Below are 23,346 nucleotides of genomic sequence, written 5' to 3'. Positions count from 1 at the left end.
CAGGATTCTGGATGGGATTGCTTCATTCTGAACACAGCGACATCCCCAGTTATAACAGGGTGTGCACACTTATGCACCACATTATTTTTGTGGTTTTTGTTTTCTTCCCTCCACCTAAAAGATTTCAGTTTGTTTTTCCATTGAGTTGTACAGTTTATAGGTCACATTAAAGGTGGGAAAAGTTCTGAAAAGATTTATCTTTGTCTCATTTTTTTTACATCACAGAAACCTGACATTTTACCAGGGGTGTGTAGACTTTTTATATCCACTGTAAATGTGTGTGTACAGTGTATATATGTGTGTGTACAGTGTATATATGTGTGTGTATATATATATATGTGTGTATACTGTATATATGAATATATATATGTGTGGTATACATTGTATATATGTATATTTGTGTATACTGTGTACATATCTGGAGCTCACCTCAGTCTACTGGGAGTTGGCTTAAATCCGGTAATTCCGCAGAAGCTGGCCGGGAGACGGATGCTTCCACCGATGTCAGTTCCAATGCCCAGAACAGATCCTCCAGCAGCAATCAGCGCTCCTTCCCCCCCAGAAGACCCTGCGGCCACCTTGTCTTTGTTATGGGGGTTCACTGTCTTTCCATAGATCGGGTTACTGGTCTCATAGCTGGAAGGGAAGAGTGAACAGGGCTATGGAAGCATCTGGAAGTATATGTCCTATACATAAAGTAGCCTAAAGGTAGAGCGTATGTCACATACACTATATATACACACTAATATATATATATATACATATACATACACACACACACACACACACACTATATATACACTATATATACACACACTATATATATATATTTGTGGTCGGATCGGCTATCAGAAAGGTGAACCTGACCTATCTAACCCTATCTACAACAAGCAGTAGAGTTATGCCATGACTGCCGTGGTAGGGCAGCCTAAAGGGGCCAAAAAGAGCAGACCTTGTTTGGAGTAAATATATACATACTGTTACGACACCCGATTTTGAACAGAAAAGACCCTTCACGATGGAGGTACAGAATATACCGTATATATCACAGTGACTTCCATCTACCTTACCTCTTTGTCATGTGTACCGCCACATCGTTCTTGGAGATGGTTAATGCTGATGCAATTGAAAGAGTGGCCGGTAACCAGAAACGATTTACTCCTATGTTGACTAACATATGACCATATTACGAGAAGGTCTGAATCCTGAGAGCTGCAGACTGAAACAAACAATGGTGAATCTGTTAGAAGGGCCTAGATCAGGCATCCCAAACTACGGCCCCCCAGCTGCCGCAAAACCACAACCCCCACAACGCCCTGCTGTAGGCTGATACCTGTAGGCTGTCCGGGCACCGTGGGAGCTGCAGCCCCGCAACAGCCGGAGGGCCGCAGCCCGAGACCCCCGGCCCAGATGAACCCCAACCATCCGCCAAGGGCCCTGATCGGGCACCAACTGTTCCTGGTGGCAAAATACTTTACCTCTACTTATTCCCCAGGCCACACTTCCTATTAAGGGCCCAAAAGTCAGAACATGGTGTCTGCCGTCTTACTGTAGTAGTAAATTAAGTGAAATGTGTAAACCCACCAGGCCTGGGGAACCATCCACCGGAATACATGGCTATTACGATTAACGAGCTAATGTCGCCTGTAATAAGGACAGAACGTACACAATACCTGCAGTTGTGACAGAAAATGCTTAAGGTCGTGATAAACTGTGTATGCTGCGCCTGTAGTCGTGATAGGACTTGTCGTGTCTGTAGACGTGACAGACTTCGTAAGCTGCGCCTTATTACTGTACCTCCTACTGGAAGACAGACCGATACCCAGGACTTAGGCCGGACACCAACACCCTCAGCCCGAGTTTGTAGATGAAGTAAGCATGCCTTTGAGAAGATGATGTCCGCAAAGGCAGGCTCGGGATGACTGCTTATAAAGAAAACAATGAAACCCAACAACCTAGAAAATAAAAGTCAGGGAAAACAATAACGTGAGTGAGGCTCTAATGGCACAAGCCACACGTGCGAGCCACCACAAGAAAATGGTATTGCGAGCCACAGATAACCGAGCCATGCGAGCGGGTCTGAAGGCAGAAAAAGACATGGAACTTACTTGTTGTGGGACCACGCAGCCGGCCTCGAATGGCGTTGTGTGTAAAATTTAAACAGAGAAGCCATACGTGAGAGACTAATGGCGGAGACATGTGTAACACCAAAAGGGATAAGCCATGCGTGAGAGACTCTAATGGCAAAGCCATGCGTGAGAGACTCTAATGGCGGAGTCATATGTGTGACTCTAATGGCGGAGTCATATGAGAGACTCTAATGGCAAAGCCATGCGTGAGAGACTCTAATGGCAAAGCCATGCGTGAGAGACTCTAATGGCAAAGCCATGCGTGAGAGACTCTAATGGCAAAGCCATGCGTGAGAGACTAATGGCGGAGACATGTGTAACACCAAAAGGGATAAGCCATGCGTGAGAGACTCTAATGGCGGAGTCATATGTGTGACTCTAATGGCGGAGTCATATGAGAGACTCTAATGGCAAAGCCATGCGTGAGAGACTCTAATGGCAAAGCCATGCGTGAGAGACTCTAATGGCAAAGCCATGCGTGAGAGACTCTAATGGCAAAGCCATGTGTGAGAGACTAATGGCGGAGACATGTGTAACACCAAAAGGGATAAGCCATGCGTGAGAGACTCTAATGGCAAAGCCATGCGTGAGAGACTCTAATGGCAAAGCCATGCGTGAGAGACTCTAATGGCGGAGTCATATGTAACACTAAAAGGGAGAAGCCATGCGTGAGAGACTCTAATGGCGGAGTCATATGTAACACTAAAAGGGAGAAGCCATACGTGAGAGACTCTAATGGCGGAGCCATGCGTGAGAGACTCTAATGGCGGAGTCATGTGTGTAAAACTAAAACGGAGAAGCCGTGCGTGAGAGACTAATGGCGGAGTCATATGTGTAACACTAAAACAGAGAAGCCGTGCGTGAGAGACTAATGGCGGAGTCATATGTGTAACACAAAAGGGGTAAGCCATACGTGAGAGACTAATGGCGGAGCCATGCGTGAGAGGCTCTAATGGCGGAGTCATGTGTGTAAAACTAAAACGGAGAAGCCAATATCGTGAAAGACTAATGCCGGAGTCATGTGTGTGAAACTAAAACGGAGAAGCCATGCGTGAGAGACTCTAATGGCGGATTTTATTTTTTTTTAAATTATTTTATATTTATTTATAAACCACTTATGCAGCACCAGTATGACTTGGGACTCGCATAACCATGACCCTCTCCGACAATAAACCTAGGACGCTAACCAGCCTACAACCATATTGTACCCCTAACGAACAACATGAAGAACGGTCATCGGGCCCCCGAAGCCATGAGGCCCCCTGAAGCCAAGAGATTGACCTGGATGACTGTACAGTGACGATAAGTAATTAAAACGTGAGCCAGACCGAATGGCAAATGCATAGACATTAGTGATCCGAACCACTTGCATGAATGAAACATTAACCAACCGTGAAATTGAAACAGATGGGAGAAAAACAAGAGCCAGAGGCATTGCAGTTCGCTAAGAAAAGACCCTTGTCGTGACAAATGAATGAACTACTGTGAAAACATAGTAGGAACTTACTCCTATTGGCCCACTGACCGCTAGGGAGCTATTTGGTTAACTGGGGCAGGAGATCAATCTGCGTGAATGCGGACCAGAAGTAAAGGAGACCAGTCTAAGTGAATGCGGACCAGAAGTAAAGGAGACCAGTCTAAGTGAATGCGAACCAGAAGTAAAGGAGACCAGTCTGAGTGAATGCAAACCAGGATTAAAGAACACCACCCATTTTTTTTTCTCCCTCTCTCTTCCCCCCAAGTAAACAGAAAAAGGTAGGCCTAAGGAATGTAACAAACCACCAAGGAAAGAAACGTAAGCCTGAAAAGAAAGCAGCTATGTTTATCGGAAGAGCAGTATCAGAGCGGTGTGCTGATAGCCCTAGTAAGAATACTGAGTAACCATTATGTAGCAATGAAAAGAAATGCATCTTTAAGTGGAAGCAGAGTATAACACATGATGTAAGAACAAGTGGGTAAATGCAGCTCTGGATGTGAGTGGTGTCTAAAACATAGCATGGGCACAGCTCTGAGTAGGAGTATATATATATGTATTTAGAATAAGTCAACTGTACCCGTCTGTGTAGGTGTCACCCAAGTCCCAAAGGGGGCTTGAGTCACACCATCGCACAGACCGGTACCGACCGTAAATATTAATAAAACTTATTACAAGATCATAAGAAAGGGGATCGCCAACAGGTTCCTCCAGGCTTCGCCATACGTGAACATTCGAACTTTATGCTTCAGAATAATTTCCTATAAAAAACAAAAAATATTTAATATATAGCACATGTTGTTTTCCATATACGTCATCAAATTGGGAGAGAACACACATAAATTCAATGACTAGACCAGTGTTTCCCAACCAGTGTGCCTCCAGCTGTTGCAAAACTACAACTTCCAGCATGCCCGCACAGCCAAAGGCTGTGGGGGCATGCTGGGAATTGTAGTTTTGCAACAGCTGGAGGCACACTGGTTGGGAAACACTGGCACTAGACAACCCTAAACTCCACATTTAAACCTTGTGGCCTTAAAGTGCCAAGTGTGTAGATCCAATAAAGTTCACGCTTTTTCAATAACTTTATTCGATCCCCACCTCGCCTTGACGGAGATATTTGCTCCAAGATTCTAAACCGTAGGTCATCTTGTGTATGCTTGGCTTCAGTGAAGTGTTTGGACACTGGGAGATCCATTTTTTGTTTTCTAATTGAGTACCTGTGTTGGTTGAGGCGGGTTTTGACGTCCCATGTGGTCTCACCAATATATAGCAGACCACAGGGGCACACCAACAAATAGATAACATAAGACGAATCACATGTTAAATATTGTCTGATCTTGACCCTGTGGCCCAGGGTAGGGTGCAAAAAAGAATCCCCTCTCAACATTAATTTACAATTGATGCAGTTATAACAAGGATAACAGCCTTTACGTGTGGAGCCAAAATAGCTCTCACATGTCTCCCTTGTAGATCCAATGTCTGACTTCACCAGTCTATCACCTAAATTAGGGCTACGTCGGTATGAGCATAGAGTGGCGATTTGAACTCCTGCACTTTGTCAAAATTGCTATTGAGAATTCGCCAATGTTTTTTAATTATGGCAGCAATCCTACCACTATTGAACCCTCTCTAATGGTTTCTCTAGTAAGTCATTTGATTCTGTTCAACTGTTCTCGAATCAATTTTTTGGGATACCCACGTGTTTGAAATTTGGACCCCATTTCTTGTAATCTATTCTCCGCTGTTTCTGGATCTTGAACAATTTTTTTGACCCTGAGGAGCTGACTAAAAGGAAGAGACCTTATCATAGGTTTGGGATGGTGGCTCTCATAACGTAACAGGGTGTTTTTATCTGTGGGTTTCACATATATATCCGTCCCTAACCTGTCATTGTGAATGCCAACTTGTGTGTCCAGAAATTGCAAAGATGTCTCTGAATAGGTCAATGTAAACTTTACACTGGGATCAATGGTGTTTAAAAAACTATGGAAAGCGATGAGGTCCTCCGCGGCGCCGACCCAAATCAGGAAAATGTCATCAATGTAACGCCACCACCCCAGCACATGGCTGAAGTGGTGGCTCACATAGATGACAGATTCCTCAAGATGTGACATGTAAAGATTTGCGTAGGTCGGCGCCACGTTGGACCCCATCGCGGTCCCCCGTAACTGTAAAAAGAAGTCATCCTGAAACAGAAAGTAATTTCTGGTTAGGATGAACCTCAGCAAGGTGCTCAAAAATCGTTGACAGTCCTGACTGTAATTAGTTTTATGTAAAACCTGTTCAATAGCTTGTATGCCCAATTCGTGTTCAATCGAGGTATAAAGGCTTACTACATCGAAAGAGGCCACTAGTGCCCCCTTGGGGATGGAAAGACCATCAATCTTAGTCAAGAAGTCACTAGTGTCTCTAATGTATGATCTTGAGGATAGAGCAAACGGACGCAAAATTTTATCAAGAAAAATGGCTGCCTTGCAGAACAGTGAGTCCATCCCCGAGACGATAGGACGTCCAGGGGGTGAAGTCAAAGACTTATGTATCTTAGGCAAGGTGTATAGGATTGGCGTGGCGGGCTTATCACTATATAAAAAGGCAAAGATTTTTTCATCAATTATATCTTTCTCTTTAGCTGCAATTAATATCTCCTTGAGCTCCCTCAATAGCACAAATTTAGGATCATTATAAATTCTTTCATATACATCAGTGTCTGCGAGCTGTTGTCTGATTTCAGCCACATAGGATCTGGTGTCCATGACCACAACCCCACCACCCTTGTCAGCAGACTTGATGGTGAGGTTGCGGTCCGAAGCCAGATCACTAAGTGCCTCCATCTCCATTTTTGTCATATTAGCAAATTTAAGTGATTGCTGAGAGGTTTCTTGTTTGAGACTTTCAATATCGCGTTTGACCGCCAAACCAAAAGCCCCAATAGCAGGATGATCAATAGCTGGAGAAAAATCACTTTTAACATATAAATCCAAACTTTTCAAGGACAGCTCACTAACCCTTGTATTTTCAGATGTAGGTCTGTCATGTTGTTCAGCAAACCATACTTTCAATTTAATGTTACGCAGAAATCTCTGCAGATCAATTTCTAGGTCAAACCATTTGGTTGCATTTACAGGACAATATGACAGACCCTTATTCAGTACAGATAGTTGTGCAGTGCTCAAAGGTGCTGAAGAGATATTTACCACTATATCTTGCGTCTTAAAGTCCTGCCCTGCTGGGGCTGCACATTTTTCCCTTTTTCTTTGTGTGTGTTGTCTCCTACCCCCTCGGCGGGTTCTGTCGATCCGGGGGTCCCCCCTAAAAAAGACGTAGATGACGAAGCGGAATTAATGTCCAACTGTGACACTGTAGCATTTTCCCGGGTGTTATGTCCCTGTGGTTTCCTGGTAGTAGAAGGGGACCTGGATCCAAACTTCTCCCCTGGCATCCTCCGATTCCTCCTTTGGTCTCCTTGCCAATTATACACGAAGCCCGTGGCATAATCGTCCACATCACGTGTCCATTTGCGACGTTTTTTGCTCTGTAGTTCTCCCCGAAATTTATCAAGATGTAACACACTATTGGACATGTACGCATCAAAATCATCTGTGGACAACACAGTTCTCAATTTGTCTGTCATTTCGGATAATGTCCCTTGTACTATTGCTTTTTCTTTTTGTAGAAATTCAACATTTAGCAGGATAATGTCGAATGCGTATTTATTTGAAATTTGAACAAATCTGGCACAAAAATCGGCGTTGTTAATAAAAAGGTCTGGTCTCAAATGGGAGCGCATCCCTCTAGGGATCCTATGTGCAATATGATATTCACTCAAGGTGGCAAGGTGCAGTTCCAGACTAATTAAACGTTTACTTTATTTTCTATTTCGGGGAGAACTACAGAGCAAAAAACGTCGCAAATGGACACGTGATGTGGACGATTATGCCACGGGCTTCGTGTATAATTGGCAAGGAGACCAAAGGAGGAATCGGAGGATGCCAGGGGAGAAGTTTGGATCCAGGTCCCCTTCTACTACCAGGAAACCACAGGGACATAACACCCGGGAAAATGCTACAGTGTCACAGTTGGACATTAATTCCGCTTCGTCATCTACGTCTTTTTTAGGGGGGACCCCCGGATCGACAGAACCCGCCGAGGGGGTAGGAGACAACACAAACAAAGAAAAAGGGAAAAATGTGCAGCCCCAGCAGGGCAGGACTTTAAGACGCAAGATATAGTGGTAAATATCTCTTCAGCACCTTTGAGCACTGCACAACTATCTGTACTGAATAAGGGTCTGTCATATTGTCCTGTAAATGCAACCAAATGGTTTGACCTAGAAATTGATCTGCAGAGATTTCTGCGTAACATTAAATTGAAAGTATGGTTTGCTGAACAACATGACAGACCTACATCTGAAAATACAAGGGTTAGTGAGCTGTCCTTGAAAAGTTTGGATTTATATGTTAAAAGTGATTTTTCTCCAGCTATTGATCATCCTGCTATTGGGGCTTTTGGTTTGGCGGTCAAACGCGATATTGAAAGTCTCAAACAAGAAACCTCTCAGCAATCACTTAAATTTGCTAATATGACAAAAATGGAGATGGAGGCACTTAGTGATCTGGCTTCGGACCGCAACCTCACCATCAAGTCTGCTGACAAGGGTGGTGGGGTTGTGGTCATGGACACCAGATCCTATGTGGCTGAAATCAGACAACAGCTCGCAGACACTGATGTATATGAAAGAATTTATAATGATCCTAAATTTGTGCTATTGAGGGAGCTCAAGGAGATATTAATTGCAGCTAAAGAGAAAGATATAATTGATGAAAAAATCTTTGCCTTTTTATATAGTGATAAGCCCGCCACGCCAATCCTATACACCTTGCCTAAGATACATAAGTCTTTGACTTCACCCCCTGGACGTCCTATCGTCTCGGGGATGGACTCACTGTTCTGCAAGGCAGCCATTTTTCTTGATAAAATTTTGCGTCCGTTTGCTCTATCCTCAAGATCATACATTAGAGACACTAGTGACTTCTTGACTAAGATTGATGGTCTTTCCATCCCCAAGGGGGCACTAGTGGCCTCTTTCGATGTAGTAAGCCTTTATACCTCGATTGAACACGAATTGGGCATACAAGCTATTGAACAGGTTTTACATAAAACTAATTACAGTCAGGACTGTCAACGATTTTTGAGCACCTTGCTGAGGTTCATCCTAACCAGAAATTGCTTTCTGTTTCAGGATGACTTCTTTTTACAGTTACGGGGGACCGCGATGGGGTCCAACGTGGCGCCGACCTACGCAAATCTTTACATGTCACATCTTGAGGAATCTGTCATCTATGTGAGCCACCACTTCAGCCATGTGCTGGGGTGGTGGCGTTACATTGATGACATTTTCCTGATTTGGGTCGGCGCCGCGGAGGACCTCATCGCTTTCCATAGTTTTTTAAACACCATTGATCCCAGTGTAAAGTTTACATTGACCTATTCAGAGACATCTTTGCAATTTCTGGACACACAACAAGTTGGCATTCACAATGACAGGTTAGGGACGGATATATATGTGAAACCCACAGATAAAAACACCCTGTTACGTTATGAGAGCCACCATCCCAAACCTATGATAAGGTCTCTTCCTTTTAGTCAGCTCCTCAGGGTCAAAAAAATTGTTCAAGATCCAGAAACAGCGGAGAATAGATTACAAGAAATGGGGTCCAAATTTCAAACACGTGGGTATCCCAAAAAATTGATTCGAGAACAGTTGAACAGAATCAAATCACTTACTAGAGAAACCATTAGAGAGGGTTCAATAGTGGTAGGATTGCTGCCATAATTAAAAAACATTGGCGAATTCTCAATAGCAATTTTGACAAAGTGCAGGAGTTCAAATCGCCACTCTATGCTCATACCGACGTAGCCCTAATTTAGGTGATAGACTGGTGAAGTCAGACATTGGATCTACAAGGGAGACATGTGAGAGCTATTTTGGCTCCACACGTAAAGGCTGTTATCCTTGTTATAACTGCATCAATTGTAAATTAATGTTGAGAGGGGATTCTTTTTTGCACCCTACCCTGGGCCACAGGGTCAAGATCAGACAATATTTAACATGTGATTCGTCTTATGTTATCTATTTGTTGGTGTGCCCCTGTGGTCTGCTATATATTGGTGAGACCACATGGGACGTCAAAACCCGCCTCAACCAACACAGGTACTCAATTAGAAAACAAAAAATGGATCTCCCAGTGTCCAAACACTTCACTGAAGCCAAGCATACACAAGATGACCTACGGTTTAGAATCTTGGAGCAAATATCTCCGTCAAGGCGACGTGGGGATCGAATAAAGTTATTGAAAAAGCGTGAACTTTATTGGATCTACACACTTGGCACTTTAAGGCCACAAGGTTTAAATGTGGAGTTTAGGGTTGTCTAGTGCCAGTGTTTCCCAACCAGTGTGCCTCCAGCTGTTGCAAAACTACAATTCCCAGCATGCCCCCACAGCCTTTGGCTGTGCGGGCATGCTGGAAGTTGTAGTTTTGCAACAGCTGGAGGCACACTGGTTGGGAAACACTGGTCTAGTCATTGAATTTATGTGTGTTCTCTCCCAATTTGATGACGTATATGGAAAACAACATGTGCTATATATTAAATATTTTTTTCTTTTTTATAGGAAATTATTCTGAAGCATAAAGTTCGAATGTTCACGTATGGCGAAGCCTGGAGGAACCTGTTGGCGATCCCCTTTCTTATGATCTTGTAATAAGTTTTATTAATATTTACGGTCGGTACCGGTCTGTGCGATGGTGTGACTCAAGCCCCCTCTGGGACTTGGGTGACACCTACACTGACGGGTACAGTTGACTTATTCTAAATACATATATATATACTATGAGCTCCGATGCAGTTTCATCTGTGTCCTTTTGGCTGATTTAAAGTGGACTTTGTCTACTGTATGGCTGCAAGGGACATGGAGCGGATTTGCTGGTAGTCTGGGCAGTAGGATGCCAACGGTGTGACAACCGTATCATCCTACAGATACAGATATCCCATTGGTGACCAACGTTGACCCGTCGGCCCCCGATGAATGGATCAGCTGTTTCTGCTATATACTGCGGCGCTCGGACACTGTACCTGTGTCTGTCAAACTCGTATGGGCGGTAGCATTGGCATGCGCATGCGCCCTAAAGTATTGTTTCAAAGTGGCCATCTTTGATGTGGTTGTTTTACCACACATTACCTCAGTGAATCTCGCGATAGCGGTTGAAGTGGCGCATGCGCCGTGCTCCTTTCCGGACGCCAACAGTTCCTACCATGCCTGGTCAGCCGAAAGTGACTCATTCAAAGGTTTTTAATCTTTTTGATTGTTATATCATGTTTAAACACACCTGTTCACCCTCACATTTGATTGGTCATTATGACAGTTTGGTGATTTTATATCACATCCACTACATTATGAATTTTTCTACGATTATGTCTGTACTGCTGCTACACTAAATTATGACAATACACTGATTATATTTGTAATGTGATGGTTATATCTATGCATTTGCACTTTATTATATGATGTGTCAATTTGTACCTTGGTAATTACTTGCACTATATATGTATGTAATTCTGCACATGTTACTCAGCTGGAAAAAGGCTCCATTGAGAGAGCTGAAACGTTGCTGATGAGTGAATAAACCGTCCACTTTTTTACTGCAATCTGGAGTGCTGCCTTCTTTTGCTACATTATCTACATTTGGGATCTTGGTCGCAGGTCTCTTAGGAGGATTCTTTTGCACCCGTCCTTTTTTTTTGTGTGCTGCTTCTTTTCTTTTTTGTTTGTACACACTAATATATATACACATACACACTATATATACACACTATACACACACTATATATACACTATATATATATACATACATACTATACGTACACACTATATATACACACTGTATATATACATACACACACTATATATACACTATACACACACTATATATACACTATATATACACACACACTATATATACACTATATATATACATACATACTATACGTACACACTATATATACACACTGTATATATACATACACACACTATATATACACTATACACACACTATATATACACTATATATACACACACACTATATATACACTATATATATACATACATACTATACGTACACACTATATATACACACTGTATATATACATACACACACTATATATACACTATACACACACTATATATACACTATATATACACACACTATATATATATATACACACACACTATATATACACTATACACACACTGTATATACACTATATACACACTATACACACACTATATATACACTATATATATACATACATACTATACGTACACACTATATATACACACTGTATATATACATACACACACCATATATACACTATACACACACTATATATACACTATATATACACACACTATATATATATATACACACACACTATATATACACTATACACACACTGTATATACACTATATATACACACACACTATATATACACACTAATGTATATATATATATACACACACATACACACACACACTATATATACATACACACTATATATACACACGGTATATATACATACACACACTATATATACACTATACACACACTATATATACACTATATATACACACACTATATATATATATACACACACACTATATATACACTATACACACACTGTATATACACTATATATACACACACACTATATATACACACTAATGTATATATATATATACACACACATACACACACACACTATATATACATACACACTATATATACACACTATACACACACTATATATACACACACACACACACACTATACACACTATATATATACACTATATATATACATACATACATACTATACATACACACTATATATACACACTATACACACACTATATATACACACACACACACTATACACACTATATATATACACTATATATATACATACATACTATACATACACACTATATATACACACTATACACACACTATATATACACTATACACACGCTATATATACACACACTATACACTCACCTAAAGAATTATTAGGAACACCTGTTCTATTTCTCATTAATGCAATTCTCTAGTCAACCAATCACATGGCAGTTGCTTCGATGCATTTAGGGGGGGGGGGGGGGGGGGGGTCCTGATCAGGACAATCTCCTGAACTCCAAACTGAATGTCAGAATGGGAAAGAAAGGTTATTTAAGCCATTTTGAGCGTGGCATGGTTGTTGGTGCCAGACGGCCGGTCTGAGTATTTCACAATCTGCTCAGTTACTGGGATTTTCACGCACAACTATTTCTAGGGTTTACAAAGAATGGTGTGAAAAGGGAAAAACATCCAGTATGCGGCCGTCCTGTGGGCAAAAATGCCTTGTGGATGCTAGAGGTCAGAGGAGAATGGGCCGACTGATTCAAGCTGATAGAAGAGCAACGTTGGCTGAAATAACCCCTCGTTACAACCGAGGTCTGCAGCAAAGCATTTGTGAAGCCACAACACGCACAACCTTGAGGCGGATGGGCTACAACAGCAGAAGACCCCACCGGGTACCACTCATCTCCACTACAAATAGGAAAAAGAGGCTACAATGTGCACGAGCTCACCAAAATTGGACTGTTGAAGACTGGAAAAATGTTGCCTGGTCTGATGAGTCTCGATTTCTGTTGAGTCCGAATTTGGGGTAAACAGAATGAGGACATGTCTCCATCCTCTGATGGCTACTTCCAGCAGGATAATGCACCATGTCACAAAGCTCCAATCATCTCACATTGGTTTCTGGAACATGACAATGAGTTCACTGTACTAAAATGGCCCCACAGTCACCAGATCTCAACCCAATAGAGCATCTTTGGGATGTGGTGGAACGGGAGCTTCGTGCCCTGGATGTGCATCCCTCAAATCTCCATCAACTGCAAGACGCTATCCTATCAATATGGGCCAACATTTCTAAAGAATGCTATCAGCACCTTGTGGAATCAATGCCACGTAGAATTAAGGCAGTTCTGAAGGCAAAAGGGGGTCCAACACCGTATTAGTATGGGGGCACTAATAATTCTTTAGGCGAGTGTATATACACTATACACACACACACTATATATACACACTATACATACACGCTATATATATACATACACACACACTATATATACACACACACTATATAGACACTATATATACACACTATATACACACACACTATATATATATATATATATACACACTATATATATATATATATATATATATATATACAGTACAGACCAAAAGTTTGGACACACCTTCTCATTCAAAGAGTTTTCTTTATTTTCATGACTATGAAGGCATCAAAACTATGAATTAACACATGTGGAATTATATACATAACAAACAAGTGTGAAACAACTGAAAATATGTCATATTCTAGGTTCTTCAAAGTAGCCACCTTTTTCTTTGATTACTGCTTTGCACACTCTTGGCATTCTCTTGATGAGCTTCAAGAGGTAGTCCCCTGAAATGGTCTTCCAACAGTCTTGAAGGAGTTCCCAGAGATGCTTAGCACTTGTTGGCCCTTTTGCCTTCACTCTGCGGTCCAGCTCACCCCAAACCATCTCGATTGGGTTCTGGTCCGGTGACTGTGGAGGCCAGGTCATCTGGCGCAGCACCCCATCACTCTCCTTCATGGTCAAATAGCCCTTACTTTCAAAGTTTTCCCAATTTTTCGGCTGACTGACTGACCTTCATTTCTTAAAGTAATGATGGCCACTCGTTTTTCTTTACTTAGCTGCTTTTTTCTTGCCATAATACAAATTCTAACAGTCTATTCAGTAGGACTATCAGCTGTGTATCCACCTGACTTCTCCTCAACGCCACTGATGGTCCCAACCCCATTTATAAGGCAAGAAATCCCACTTATTAAACCTGACAGGGCACACCTGTGAAGTGAAGACCATTTCAGGGGACTACCTCTTGAAGCTCATCAAGAGAATGCCAAGAGTGTGCAAAGCAGTAATCAAAGCAAAAGGTGGCTACTTTGAAGAACCTAGAATATGACATATTTTCAGTTGTTTCACACTTGTTTGTTATGTATATAATTCCACATGTGTTACTTCATAGTTTTGATGCCTTCAGTGTGAATCTACAATTTTCATAGTCGTGAAAATAAAGAAAACTCTTTGAATGAGAAGGTGTGTCCAAACTGCAGGGTCTGTACTGTATGTATATATATTTGTAACAAGAAATATAGAGCAGTAGGGCACACCAACACTTGGACTACACACGGAGAGTTTTGATATAACGATATATTTATTATGACACATAAAACTATCTATTCCGACAATTTATAATGCATAGCTAAAATACATAAAATACTTAAAATACATAAATACAATATATTTATAAAATAAGAATAGTAAAAAAAAAAAAAAAAATTGAGATTATTCTCTATATTTGACCGATGGGTCAGAGTCTATTGGGTCAATATAGTCTCTCCAAACGAATGATAAATAGGCTCCTTAATAGTTGATAAAGTGCTTCAAATGCTCGGCGCAGTATATTGCTACTGCAAAGTCAATATGGTGGTAAATTCACTACCTGGTGGTAGAGATAAACCGCAGTTGTCTTACTCACTGTTTGTAGCTGGAGTACTGCCGGTTTGGTTATAACACTGGTGGCGTCCCACGAGTGATAAAGATCTCTGTAGGTTGCGGTGTAATAGGAATTTCCACCGAGTCTGTGTGAATGTTGGGTCCGGGATCTTCAGTGATGTGTAAAGCTGTGCTGTCCTAGAGGTCGCTCAGTGGTATCTTTGTGCTGCGCTATTTCATTATATCACGCAAGCTATGTGATTACCAGGTGCGCATCTCATAGATAGCCGACAGGTATCCAGCTTTCCTTTGAGAAGGTAGATTCTCACCGATCCCTTTTCTTTTTGGTTCCTTTTCTTTAAGCGCTTTAAATCTTCTGATTCTGTGTCTTATTTCATAGGATTTACCATACGCGTTTCAGAGTACTGCGACTCCTTCCTCAGTGGCTAAGTTTCCCATAGAAATGACCTGTTTTTATATCCACCTACACAGGTGCAGTCTAAATTAATTAGTTCCAATTATGTGCAGGAAATGACGTGAATGTTTTTTCAATTGGATTTCACAATATAGAGACGTATATATGGTTAAAAGACTTACTTTTTTCCACTTTTAAAAAACATATTAAATCATGGGGTGAATAGATATAAATATATCGCTAAAATATAAGAAATTCAATTAATATATTAAATGTCGGAAATACATGTCCTCATATTTCGTATACTTGATGAGGTGGAGCAGGGAAGCTGAATTAAAAACGAATCGCTTGCTAGGCGATAATTCTACGTTTTGTTCACATACTGCGGTTTTAATTGTCAACCTGCGTTTTTGCTATAATTCAGCTCATAACTACCCATACTCATTCTTAAAGGGTGGTATATATCCTATAGATCTGCCAATGGCGGATAAGGTATATAAACCTGTAAATAAATAAATAACGAGACTAAATAATCAGGTAAAAAGAAGGCATATAGCATCTTCCTAAAGACTTAATAAATATAAATATACAAAAATATATACAAAAATATACCATATTTCTTGTATATATATTTTTCTTTCGTTTCTCCAGATTTTTCTTTTATAAATATAAAATATAAAATATAAAATATAAAAATATAGAACATATTTTTTCATATTTTTTCTTTTTTCAAGTTTTCCAATTATACGTAGAGGTATATCCATACAGGTATTTGGGCAGATTTTCAGAGAAGTATAATGGGTAGGTGAGGCTCCTCCACCGAGGGGGGGCCCAGGCAGTCATAATAACCCACGGGGCCCCCCTCGGTAAAGGAGCCCCCACCTCCCAGCGACCTCATAGGAATCCGTATATTTCTATCTCAGCATTTAATCCTGCTGGTAACAAGGTATTGAAGTCAAAAATGTATCTAGACTCAATCCTCGACATTCTTTTGATATGGTTCCCACCCCTCCAGTCTATTTCCACCTTTTCAAGTGCGGAGAAAGTGAGTCCTTCTGGATTTTGATTATGAGAGGTTTTAAAATGATTAGATAAAGTGTGTTTCTCGTAACCCTTCCTTATATTTGAAATATGTTCAGCTATACGAACTTTAAGTTGTCTTTTAGTTCTGCCCACATATTGTCTTTTACAGGGACATTTTATAATGTAAATAACACTATTAGAATTACACGTAAGAAAGTCTTTGATTGTATGTTGATTAGTGCTTGTGGTAGACTTTATTGTAGATGTCTTTTTCGGGAAAGTGGTATTCTTACACCCCATACATTTCCCACATCGGAAAAAACCCACGGTGTTTGTCCATTTTTGTATGGAAGAATCTACTGTAATTTTATTCCTTTTAGGGATAGTGGGTGCTACCATAAGAGCTAAGTTTGGCGCTTTAGTGAAGGTGACCTGTGGAAAATGTGGAACTAGGTGACCTATCGTTTTATCTTTATTTATAAAGTGCCAATGCTTATTTATTATGTATTTCACCTTTTTATGATGAGTATTAAAAGGTAAAATAATCCTTATATTTTCATCTTTACATTCTTTTTTACTTTTTATATCAAAAAAAGACTTTCGATCCATTTGTCTAACTGTGTTTAATGCTGTATCCAAACTTTCTACGGGGTATTGTTTATCAGAGAATTGATTTTTCATAATTAAAGCCTCTTCCTCAAAATCCTCTATTTTGGAACAGTTTCTCCTAATTCGTCTAAATTGTCCCGTTGGTATATTTAGGAGCCATTGAGGCAGGTGGCAGCTATTATACAGGATATAACTATTTTTTGAGGTGGGTTTCCGATATGTATTACATATTAATTTTGTATCTTCTATTCTAATTTGTAAATCTAGGAATTCCACCATCGTTTGGCTAGTCTTTCCTGTAAACCGTAAATTACAATCATTTTTATTAATGTCCTCCAGAAATTTATCTAATGATGCCTGATTCCCCTTCCATATGAAAAGGACATCATCAATGTACCTTTTCCACAGCACCAGGTCTGTCCCCAGCTTTGGATCAATTTCCCTTTGTTCCCAGTTAGCCATAAATAAATTGGCATAGCTGGGGGCAAACCTGGTGCCCATCGCAGTGCCACATATTTGGCCAGCAGATAAAGGCGGAGCCATTGTAGTGTGGGATGTAGAGAATTATAAAAAGGAGTGCACTAGACAATTGTTAGACACAACGACGTATAAACGTCTACGCACTGACCCCACTACAGAGTTCCAAAAACAATTAATGAGCCTATGTGAAGAAGGTCAAAAATTAGGAATTCTAACTTCACAGGAACATCACTATATCACGAATAGTCAATGTAGATTGCCTGTATTCTACTGTATACCTAAATTACATAAAGAGCCTATTAACCCGCCTGGACGACCGATAATTTCTGGGATAGATTCGCTTACTGCGAATTTATCACATTATATAGACAAACATTTACAGCCGGCAGTTAAAAAGATTAAGTCTTATATAAAGGACACAACCTCCATAATACAAATGGTAGAGAAATTAAAATATAACCCTGAATGGATTATAGGAACACTGGACGTACAGTCCCTATATACAATAATAAACCATAAACAGGGGATAGACGCCATGGGCCAACAACTACAAGAAAACAGCCAATTACCCACAGAACAAATAGAATATTTGCAGATAGTCACCCAATATATTCTGGATCATAACTATTTTTGGTTTGACTCAGATATATACTTACAAATATGTGGCACTGCGATGGGCACCAGGTTTGCCCCCAGCTACGCCAATTTATTTATGGCTAACTGGGAACAAAGGGAAATTGATCCAAAGCTGGGGACAGACCTGGTGCTGTGGAAAAGGTACATTGATGATGTCCTTTTCATATGGAAGGGGAATCAGGCATCATTAGATAAATTTCTGGAGGACATTAATAAAAATGATTGTAATTTACGGTTTACAGGAAAGACTAGCCAAACGATGGTGGAATTCCTAGATTTACAAATTAGAATAGAAGATACAAAATTAATATGTAATACATATCGGAAACCCACCTCAAAAAATAGTTATATTCTGTATAATAGCTGCCACCTGCCTCAATGGCTCCTAAATATACCAACGGGACAATTTAGACGAATTAGGAGAAACTGTTCCAAAATAGAGGATTTTGAGGAAGAGGCTTTAATTATGAAAAATCAATTCTCTGATAAACAATACCCCGTAGAAAGTTTGGATACAGCATTAAACACAGTTAGACAAATGGATCGAAAGTCTTTTTTTGATATAAAAAGTAAAAAAGAATGTAAAGATGAAAATATAAGGATTATTTTACCTTTTAATACTCATCATAAAAAGGTGAAATACATAATAAATAAGCATTGGCACTTTATAAATAAAGATAAAACGATAGGTCACCTAGTTCCACATTTTCCACAGGTCACCTTCACTAAAGCGCCAAACTTAGCTCTTATGGTAGCACCCACTATCCCTAAAAGGAATAAAATTACAGTAGATTCTTCCATACAAAAATGGACAAACACCGTGGGTTTTTTCCGATGTGGAAAATGTATGGGGTGTAAGAATACCACTTTCCCGAAAAAGACATCTACAATAAAGTCTACCACAAGCACTCATCAACATACAATCAAAGACTTTCTTACGTGTAATTCTAATAGTGTTATTTACATTATACAATGTCCCTGTAAAAGACAATATGTGGGCAGAACTAAAAGACAACTTAAAGTTCGTATAGCTGAACATATTTCAAATATAAGGAAGGGTTACGAGAAACACACTTTATCTAATCATTTTAAAACCTCTCATAATCAAAATCCAGAAGGACTCACTTTCTCCGCACTTGAAAAGGTGGAAATAGACTGGAGGGGTGGGAACCATATCAAAAGAATGTCGAGGATTGAGTCTAGATACATTTTTGACTTCAATACCTTGTTACCAGCAGGATTAAATGCTGAGATAGAAATATACGGATTCCTATGAGGTCGCTGGGAGGTGGGGGCTCCTTTACCGAGGGGGGCCCCGTGGGTTATTATGACTGCCTGGGCCCCCCCTCGGTGGAGGAGCCTCACCTACCCATTATACTTCTCTGAAAATCTGCCCAAATACCTGTATGGATATACCTCTACGTATAATTGGAAAACTTGAAAAAAGAAAAAATATGAAAAAATATGTTCTATATTTTTATATTTTATATTTTATATTTTATATTTATAAAAGAAAAATCTGGAGAAACGAAAGAAAAATATATATACAAGAAATATGGTATATTTTTGTATATATTTTTGTATATTTATATTTATTAAGTCTTTAGGAAGATGCTATATGCCTTCTTTTTACCTGATTATTTAGTCTCGTTATTTATTTATTTACAGGTTTATATACCTTATCCGCCATTGGCAGATCTATAGGATATATACCACCCTTTAAGAATGAGTATGGGTAGTTATGAGCTGAATTATAGCAAAAACGCAGGTTGACAATTAAAACCGCAGTATGTGAACAAAACGTAGAATTATCGCCTAGCAAGCGATTCGTTTTTAATTCAGCTTCCCTGCTCCACCTCATCAAGTATACGAAATATGAGGACATGTATTTCCGACATTTAATATATTAATTGAATTTCTTATATTTTAGCGATATATTTATATCTATTCACCCCATGATTTAATATGTTTTTTAAAAGTGGAAAAAAGTAAGTCTTTTAACCATATATACGTCTCTATATTGTGAAATCCAATTGAAAAAACATTCACGTCATTTCCTGCACATAATTGGAACTAATTAATTTAGACTGCACCTGTGTAGGTGGATATAAAAACAGGTCATTTCTATGGGAAACTTAGCCACTGAGGAAGGAGTCGCAGTACTCTGAAACGCGTATGGTAAATCCTATGAAATAAGACACAGAATCAGAAGATTTAAAGCGCTTAAAGAAAAGGAACCAAAAAGAAAAGGGATCGGTGAGAATCTACCTTCTCAAAGGAAAGCTGGATACCTGTCGGCTATCTATGAGATGCGCACCTGGTAATCACATAGCTTGCGTGATATAATGAAATAGCGCAGCACAAAGATACCACTGAGCGACCTCTAGGACAGCACAGCTTTACACATCACTGAAGATCCCGGACCCAACATTCACACAGACTCGGTGGAAATTCCTATTACACCGCAACCTACAGAGATCTTTATCACTCGTGGGACGCCACCAGTGTTATAACCAAACCGGCAGTACTCCAGCTACAAACAGTGAGTAAGACAACTGCGGTTTATCTCTACCACCAGGTCGTGAATTTACCACCATATTGACTTTGCAGTAGCAATATACTGCGCCGAGCATTTGAAGCACTTTATCAACTATTAATGAGCCTATTTATCATTCGTTTGGAGAGACTATATTGACCCAATAGACTCTGACCCATCGGTCAAATATAGAGAATCATCTCAATTTTTATTTTTATTTTTACTATTCTTATTTTATAAATATATTGTATTTATGTATTTTAAGTATTTTATGTATTTTAGCTATGCATTATAAATTGTCGGAATAGATAGTTTTATGTGTCATAATAAATATATCGTTATATCAAAACTCTCCGTGTGTAGTCCAAGTGTTGGTGTGCCCTACTGCTCTATATTTCTTATATATATATACACACACACTGCTCAAAAAAATAAAGGGAACACTTAAACAACACAATGTAACTCCAAGTCAATCCCACTTCTGTGAAATCAAACTGTCCACTTAGGAAGCAACACTGAGTGACAATCAATTTCACATGCTGTTGTGCAAATGGGATAGACAACAGGTGGAAATTATAGGCAATTAGCAAGACACCCCCAATAAAGGAGTGGTTCTGCAGGTGGTGACCACAGACCACTTCTCAGTTCCTATGCTTCCTGGCTGATGTTTTGGTCACTTTTGAATGCTGACGGTGCTTTCCCTCTAGTGGTAGCATGAGACGGAGTCTACAACCCACACAAGTGGCTCAGGTAGTGCAGCTTATCCAGGATGGCACATCAATGCGAGCTGTGGCAAGAAGGTTTGCTGTGTCTGTCAGCGTAGTGTCCAGAGCATGGAGGCGCTACCAGGAGACAGGCCAGTACATCAGGAGACGTGGAGGAGGCCGTAGGAGGGCAACAACCCAGCAGCAGGACCGCTACCTTCGCCTTTGTGCAAGGAGGAACAGGAGGAGCACTGCCAGAGCCCTGCAAAATGACCTCCAGCAGGCCACAAATGTGCATGTGTCTGCTCAAACGGTCAGAAACAGACTCCATGAGGGTAATATGAGGGCCCGACGTCCACAGGTGGGGGTTGTGCTTACAGCCCAACACCGTGCAGGACGTTTGGCATTTGCCAGAGAACACCAAGATTGGCAAATTCGCCACTGGCGCCCTGTGCTCTTCACAGATGAAAGCAGGTTCACACTGAGCACATGTGACAGACGTGACAGAGTCTGGAGACGCTGTGGAGAACGTTCTGCTGCCTGCAACATCCTCCAGCATTACCGGTTTGGCATTGGGTCAGTAATGGTGTGGGGTGGCATTTCTTTGGAGGGCCGCACAGCCCTCCATGTGCTCGCCAGAGGTAGCCTGACTGCCATTAGGTACCGAGATGAGATCCTCAGAACCCTTGTGAGACCATATGCTGGTGCGGTTGGCCCTGGGTTCCTCCTAATGCAAGACAATGCTAGACCTCATGTGGCTGGAGTGTGTCAGCAGTTCCTGCAAGACGAAGGCATTGATGCTCTATTGGGTTGAGATCTGGTGACTGTGGGGCCATTTTAGTGCAGTGAACTCATTGTCATGTTCAAGAAACCAATTTGAAATGATTGGAGCTTTGTGACATGGTGCATTATCCTGCTGGAAGTAGCCATCAGAGGATGGAGACATGTTCTCATTCTGTTTACGCCAAATTCGGACTCTACCATTTCAATGTCTCAACAGAAATCGAGAATCATCAGACCAGGCAACATTTTTCCAGTCTTCAACAGTCCAGTTTTGGTGAGCTCGTTCAAATTGTAGCCTCTTTTTCCTATTTGTAGTGGAGATGAGTGGTACCCGGTGGGGTCTTCTGCTGTTGTAGCCCATCTGCCTCAAGGTTGTGCGTGTTGTGGCTTCACAAATGCTTTGCTGCAGACCTCGGTTATAACGAGTGGTTATTTCAGCCAACGTTGCTCTTCTATCAGCTTGAATCAGTCGGCCCATTCTCCTCTGACCTCTAGCATCCACAAGGCATTTTTGCCCACAGGACTGCCGCATATTGGATGTTTTTCCCTTTTCACACCATTCTTTGTAAACCCTAGAAATGGTTGTGCGTGAAAATCCCAGTAACTGAGCAGATTGTGAAATACTCAGACCGGCCCGTCTGGCACCAACAACCATGCCACTCTCAAAATTTCTTAAATCACCTTTCTTTCCCATTCTGACATTCAGTTTGGAGTTCAGGAGATTGTCTTGACCAGGAGCACCCCCCTAAATGCATCGAAGCAACTGCCATGTGATTGGTTGACTAGATAATTGCATTAATGAGAAATAGAACAGGTGTTCCTAATAAGTCTTTAGGTGAGTGTATATATATATATACATACACACACACACACTATATATATATATATATATATATATACACTCACCTAAAG

The 23,346-nt window shown here is 40.5% G+C and overlaps 1 protein-coding gene across 1 annotated transcript in view; it reads right to left on the bottom strand.

Annotated features, from left to right (window-relative positions):
• LOC120979633 (vitamin D3 hydroxylase-associated protein-like) overlaps positions 1 to 23,346 on the bottom strand; it is a 225,109-nt gene that overhangs the window by 12,313 nt on the left and 189,450 nt on the right. The window contains exon 5 of the mRNA XM_040408502.1: positions 430 to 636. Within this exon, the coding sequence (XP_040264436.1) occupies positions 430 to 636 (207 nt within the window). The remainder of the gene's footprint in view (positions 1 to 429; positions 637 to 23,346) is intronic.

The sequence above is a fragment of the Bufo bufo genome, chromosome 9 (assembly GCF_905171765.1).
Source record: "Bufo bufo chromosome 9, aBufBuf1.1, whole genome shotgun sequence".
NCBI classification, from domain to species: Eukaryota; Metazoa; Chordata; class Amphibia; order Anura; family Bufonidae; genus Bufo; species Bufo bufo.
The sequence above is the reverse complement of the archived record's forward strand: the minus strand, read 5'-3'. Positions and strand labels throughout refer to the sequence as shown.